Source organism: Cebus imitator, unplaced genomic scaffold (assembly GCF_001604975.1).
Source record: "Cebus imitator isolate Cc_AM_T3 unplaced genomic scaffold, Cebus_imitator-1.0 Scaffold306, whole genome shotgun sequence".
In the NCBI taxonomy this organism is placed as follows: domain Eukaryota; kingdom Metazoa; phylum Chordata; class Mammalia; order Primates; family Cebidae; genus Cebus; species Cebus imitator.
Window position 1 is genome coordinate 1556361 of NW_016107621.1, and position 6955 is coordinate 1563315.

At 46.0% G+C, this 6955-nt stretch overlaps 1 protein-coding gene across 3 annotated transcripts in view; it reads right to left on the reverse strand.

The window, feature by feature from the left end:
• Positions 1–6955, reverse strand: part of SPTBN4 (spectrin beta, non-erythrocytic 4) — a 114646-nt gene that overhangs the window by 22506 nt on the left and 85185 nt on the right. For all 3 annotated transcript variants that reach the window (XM_037729458.1, XM_017503200.2, XM_017503201.2), the window contains 2 exons: positions 1308–1532; positions 247–336 (listed from right to left, as the gene is read on the reverse strand). In XM_037729458.1, the coding sequence (XP_037585386.1) occupies positions 247–336; positions 1308–1532 (315 nt within the window). The remainder of the gene's footprint in view (positions 1–246; positions 337–1307; positions 1533–6955) is intronic.

Sequence of the window (6955 nt, forward strand, 5' to 3'; positions counted from 1 at the left end):
AAAAAAAAAAAAAAAAAAAAAAAAAAAAAAGAAGAAGAAGAAGAAGAAAGAAAAACAAACAAAAAACAGAGCCAAGAGTCATGAAAATATATGGAAGCCCCTGGATACGCTGGTATCCGATGTCCACACTTTTGTTAATTCCAAAATCCAACAAATTCATTGTTTTCTCTTTAACCACCTTCAGACGTTGTCTATCGTGTGTATCCCAATGTGTCCTAACTTACTCCCTCACCTGGCTCTGCTCACCTGGTTCTTTTTGATGTGCTGCTGGACCGCCTGTAAGCCGTCACCTCGCTCTGTCTGCATGGCCAGTGGCAGCCGCTCCTGAACCCATGCCTGGAGGGGACGCAGGGGGCAGGTCAAGGAGGGAATGCATCCAAGAACCCCTGCATTGCAACTAAACTTTACACTTGCTCGGCATCCAAGGCCCTTCCTTGCCTGAGAGCCCAGTCGCAACTTCAGCCTCCTCCCTCTATTTTTTTTTTTGTGGGGGGGGGTTTGGGAACCAAACCCCCAGGCTTAAATAATCCTCCCACCTCAGCCTCCCAAATAGCTGAGACTACAGGCGCCACCACACTGTCTCAGCCTCCTCCGTTGACATACTCTTGCTTGCTTGCTGTGCTCAAGCCAGGCTCACACCACGGGCCTTTGCACAAGCAGGTCTTGCTTCCTCGAATTCCATTCCCATTTCCTCAGCTGGCTCACTGGTACTCTTCCTTCAGACCTCAGCTCAGACATCCCCTCCTCCAGGAAGCCCTCCCTGACTTTGAACCTTGGCCAGTTGCCTTCCCTGGGCTCCCACAAACCCCTAGACTCCCCTATCATATTCCTAACCACCCTGAATTGTCACCGTCTGGGGACAAGTCTATTTTCCCGAGCCCTCTGGGCACAATGGGGTCTGCCTTGGTCACCCCTGTGACCCCAGTATCATCCAAACACAGCGCTGGAGCCAGAATGATCAACAGAGGGAGCAAATGAATGAGCAAATCAGGAAGTTGAGTAATGGAATGAGGAAATGAACAGAGGCGTGAATGAGTGAATGAATAATAAGTAAATAAATGAGTGAAGGAAAGGATGGATGAATCAATAAATGAGTGACTTCATGAATAAATCAATCAATGATTCAAAGTGAGTAAATGAATATGAATGAATGAATGAGTGAAGGGCTGAATGCGTTTTTCAGCGTATGAGTGGGAGCGTCTCAGCCCTCTCTATCCTCGGGCCCCGCCCCGTGCCACGGCCCCGCCTCGTGCCCACCTTCTCCGCCCCCCACCCCGCCCCGCCCCGGGCTCCTGCGCGGCCCTCACCAGCTCGTCGTCCAGGTCGTGCGCCACCTGGTGCAACTCCTTGGAGGCCAGCAGCAAGCGGCGGCGCTCCTGCAGCGGTTCGAGCAGGCGCACCAGGCGCTCGCCCACCGCGTTCTGCCGCTCGCCCACCAGCTCCTTGCTCGCGGGTTCCAGCGGCAGCGCTGCAGTCTGGGCCTGCAGCTCTCCCACCTCGCGGTACCATTCCTCTACCTGCGACTCCATGGACTGTGGAGACAGGGGACAGGGGCAGGGTCAGCGGGACACACCTGCCCTCCCAATCCTGCTGTGACTCTCCAGTACCCTTATGGTGACAGCCAGACCCCTCACTGCGGCCCACCCTTCCACCCTCTCCTTGCTCAGTCCCCTCCAGGACCGATGCCCTCCGCATGAACCTGCATCATACTAAGCTAGTCCCTGCCTGGGAGCCTTTGCCTTTGCTGTTTCCTCTGCTAGGCATGCTCTTACTTGTCATATTTCGACTGGATTATTACCTTCTCAAAGAGGCTTACCTGACCCCGGAACTAAAGTGGTCCATTAATTGACTAGTTCTCAGAACAACCCTTCAACGTTGGTAGTCTCCCTGTTTTACAGAGGAGGAAACTGAGGCCAAGAGAAGTTAAAGAATTTGTCCAAAGAGTCAACTTTCCAAAAATCATTACTATCAAGTTTAGTAATAATTTTTTGTTAATGATTTTTTTTTTTTTTTTTTGAGAAGGAGTCTGGCTGTGTCGAGGCTGGAGTGCAATGGCATAATCTCAGCTCAATGCAACCTTCACTTCCTGGGTTCAAGTGATTCTCCAACCTCAGCTGGGATTACAAGCACTCACCATCATGCCTGGCTAAATGTTGTATTTTTGTAGAGATGGGGTTTCACCATAATGGGCAGGCTGGTCTTGAACTCCTGACCTCAGGTGATCCGCCCACCTCGGCCTCCCAAAGCGCTGGGATTATGGGCATGGGCCATCATACCCATCTGAATTTTTTTTTTTTTTTTTTTTTTGAGATATAGAGCAAAGCAGCCTCCACTGTGTCACCCAGGCTGGAGAGCAGGGGGTGATCTCAGCTCACTGCAACCTTCACCTCACAGGTACATGAGATTCTCGTCCCTCAGCCTCCCAAGTAGCTGGGGCTACAGGCACCTGCCACCATGCCCAGCTAATTTATTTTTGTATTTTTAGTAGAGATGGGGTTTCACCACGTTGGTCAGGCTGGTCTCAAACTCCTAACCTCAAGCGATCTGCCCATCTTGGCCTCCCAAAGTGCTGGGATTACAGGCTGAAAAAATATTTGACACTAATAAATTATCAAAATAAATACAAAGCTATAGTGATTTGGATGGCAGCTGTGTCACAGGGATAGACAGGAATGCAAAAGCAGACCCAAATATACAGGAAAATGCATGTGTTTCATAGGTACCAATTCAAATCCCCAAGGAAAAGATGGATTACTTAATGAATGGTCATAGGCTAACTGGCTAACCAGTTTAGCTGGATCCTTTCCTTGCTGTTTGTACTGAAAACAATTCCAGATGGATTAAAGACCGAAATGGAGTGAGTAAATCCCTAAGACACTAAAAGAAAACCTGAGCAAATGCTTTTATAATGTTGGGATGGAGAAAAATCTTTCTAAGTATAAAAAACATAAAGGGAAAGATTTATAAATTTGATCACGTAAGAATAAAAATGCTTCTGAATCAACCAAAATTTCATAGAGTTGGAAGGCAAACGACAAACTGTAAAAACTGATATATATTAGAGCAAGGAACTAGTTTCTTTAACAATCAAGGAATTTCCCTCTATCCTGCTTCCTTTGTCTTCACAGCACTTACCACCATCAGACAACTCTCTTTATTTTTTGGGGGTGTGTTGTTTTTGTTTTCTGACAGGGTCTTGCTCTGTCATCCAGGCTGGAGTGCAGTGGTGAGATCATAGCTCACTGCAGCCTCGAACTCCCGGGCTCTAGGAATCTTGCCTCAGCCTCCCAAGTAGCTAGGACTACAGGCACACACCACCATGCCCAGCTCATTTTTAAAATTTGTCATAAAGATGGGGGTCTCACTATGTTGCCCAGGCTGATCTTGAACTCCTGGGCTCAAACTCTTCTCCCACGTTGGCCTTCCAAAGTGCTGGCATTACAGGTGTGAGCCACCACTTTTGGGTACTTGTGTATTTTTACTGGTCCCCTGCTTCCAGAATGTGACCCAAATGAGGGTAGGGGCTCTGTCACACTCCCTGCTGTATTCTTGAAAGCCTAGAACAATTTCTGGTACACAATAGGCCTTCAGTTATGATTTGTTCAATGTATGCATGAATGACATCAGCAAAGAAAGAGAGTGCCCAAAAAGAGAAATGGGTATCAGGTGTGAACAGGCAACAGACAAAAGAAATAAGCATATAAAAAGGTGCCCAGTCTTATTAATCAGATGGAAAATGCAAGCTAAAACAAGACATCCTTTTTTTTTTTTTTTTTTTTTTTTTTTGAGACAGAGTTTTGCTCTTTTTGCCCAGGCTGGAGTGCAATGGCATGATCTCAGCTCACTGCAACCTCCACCTCCTGGGAGGAATCGCGTTGGAATCACCTCCATGTGATTCTTCTGCCTCAGCCTCTGGAGTAGCTGGGATTACAGGCACGTGCCACTATGCCCAGCTAATTTTTTGCATTTTTAACAGAAATGGGGTTTCACCATGTTTGCCAGGCTAGTCTTGAACTCCTGACCTCAGGTGATCCATCTGCCTCGGCCTCCCAAAGTGCTGGGATTACAGAAGTGAGGCACCATGCCCAGCCAAGACATCCTTTTCTATACATTAGGTTAGCAAAAATGTAAAAGACTTAACAGTATCTAATGCTGGAAAAGATGCTGGGAGATGGGCACACTCAGCCACTGTCAGTGATGGTGTAAATTGGTAGGGCCTTTTTGGAAGGCAATTTGGCAGGTCTTACATCAAAATGCAAAATGTGCATCTGCTTGTCTCAGCACTGGCACTTCCACTTCTAGGAATATAACTAAAAAAATACTGGCACAGACCTGGCATGGTGGCTCATGCCTGTAATCCCAGCACTTTGGGAGGCCAAGGCGGGCGGATCACAAGGTCAGGAGTTTGAGACCAGCCTGGCCAACATGGTAAAACCTTGTCTCCATTAAAAATACAAAAATTAGCTAGGCGTGGTGGTGCATGCCTGTAATCCCAGCAACTCGGGAGGCTGAGGCAGAAGAATTGCTTGAACTCAGGAGGCAGAGGTTGCAGTGAGCCGAGACTGCGCCATTGCACTCCAGCCTGGGTGACAGAGCAAGACTCTACCTCAAAATAAATAAATAGGCCAGGCATGGTGGCTCACACCTGTAATCTCAGCACTTTGTGAGGCCGAGGTGGGCAGATCACCTGAGCTCAGGAGTTCAAGACCAGCCTGACCAACGTGGTGAAACCCTGTCTATAAAAAATAAAAATAATAAATAAATAAATAAAATTTAAAAACAAAATAGATTTTAAAAAGAAAAAAAAAGAAATACTGGCAGAGATCCACAAAGAGGTAATCAGAGCAGAGTTTGTGATGGGAAAAAAATGGAAACAACCTGAATGCTGATCAGGAGAGAAATGGTCAAGCCAGGTGCAGCAGCTCACGCCCGGAATCCCAGCTACATGGAGGCTGAGGTGAGAAGACTGCTTGAGCCCAGGAGTTTGAGACCAGCCTGGGCAACACAGAGAGACCTCCTCTCTTTTTTTTCTTTTTTTTTGAGACTGAGTCTTGCTCTGTCACCCAGACTGGAGTGCAGTGGTGCGATCCCAGCTCACTGTAACCTCCACCTCCCAGCTTCAAGCGATTTTCCTGCCTCACCCTCCTGGGTAGCTGAGATTACAGGCGTTCGCCAGCATGCCTGGCTAATTTTTGTATTTTTAGTAGAGACAGGGTTTCACCATGTTAGTCAAGCTGGTCTCGAACTCCTGACCTGTGAGCCACCTGCCTCGGCCTCCCAAAGTGCTGGGATTACAGGGGTGAGCCACCATGCCCGGCATGAGACCTCCTCTCTCAAAAAAAAAAAAAAAAAAAAAAAAAAAAAAAAAAAATAACAAAAAAAAAAAAAAAAAAAAAAAAAAAAAGTAAAATGGTTAAACAAATCAAGACCAAGACCAATATGAAATAATAGCCAAGAATTACTGTTAATAAGAAAAAGCAATTTAGAACCTACCTATGAATATAAATTTGTAGTGGATTGCACATGCATAAAAACTCCCTGGAGTAAACAAGAAGTTCGTAACAGATGGTTCTTATTGGGAGGATGAGAACTTACTGAATGGGGAACAGGGATGAAGGAAATAATTTCCCCAGAGGATTTCCTTAGAGTTTTTGATGTCTTAACCATGAAAATTCATTTATTCAAAAATTGAAATTAAACATGAATGCCTGGAAAGTGCTGTTTTTTTTAATTAAAAAAAATTAAACATGAAAAGAAAATAAAATAAAAACATTAAACATCCATATATGTAGACTCGTAGATGCACAGAAAGAGGTGTAGACAGATGTACACAAAATAATTGAGGCTCCCTTTGGGATGTGGGATTGGGAGGCAGATCAGAGGGAGACTTTGGGTTTTACTGAAGACTGCTGGGTTAGTAAATTTTTTCCCAAAAGAATATATTTATGTATTACCCTTGTAATTCTAAACAGATGGAGGAAAACTAGAGAAGAAAACAAAATAACCATAAAAAAATTAAGTGGTAGCAGATTATGGCAAATGACTGCAAAACAAAACCCAAAACTCAAGAACCAAGTCAAGACTTCTTGTTCCAAGGTTCTGTAGTGCACAGTTATTGGTTTTGCCTGCCCAAAATCCATCCTCTCCTTCCAAACACATCAAAACTCACTCTCAGGTCCTGAGCTTCCTGAAGGGCAAATGAAACCTAGAGAGCCATGGGTAAGCACATGACCCAAGTGGGGCCAATCAGCACACTGAAAACACCCTGGCTATAAGGATTGGGTCAGAGATGAGCATGTGACCTCGGATGGGCCAATGAAAACTCTTCCCACTTTTTCTTTTTTGGTAGAGGTGGGGTCTCACTATGTTGGCCAGGCTGGTCTTGAACTCCTGGCCTCAAGAGATCCTCCCATCTTGGCCTCCTAAAGTGTGGGATTACAGGTGTGAGCCACTGTGCCCGGCCACTCTCCCCACTTTTGCCAGGAAAGTGTATGTGCACAGAAGAGATGCTGTCTTTCCCATGGGCTTCCTAAACTGGGAGGATATAGGCCTGGCACCCTGGGGTCATCCTGCCAACATCAGGGACTCCCTGATAATGAGGCCAACACAGAAGAAAGTGGTGCTCAGGAAAGAAGACAAGGAGATTTGTGAAGACATAATTGGAGTTACTGATCAAATTGTGTCTTCATAAATTGAAGACATAATTTGTGAATTGTCAAAATATAATTAGCTGAGATTGTGCCACTGCACTCCAGCCTGGGTGACAGAGTGAGACTCAAGAAAGAAAGAAAGAAAAAGGAGGGGCCGGGCGCGGTGGCTCACGCCTGTAATCCCAGTACTTTGGGAGGCCGAGGCGGGTGGATCACGAGGTCAAGAGATCGAGACCATCCTGGTCAACATGGTGAAACCCCGTCTCTACTAAAAATACAAAAAATCAGCTGGGCATGGTGGCGCG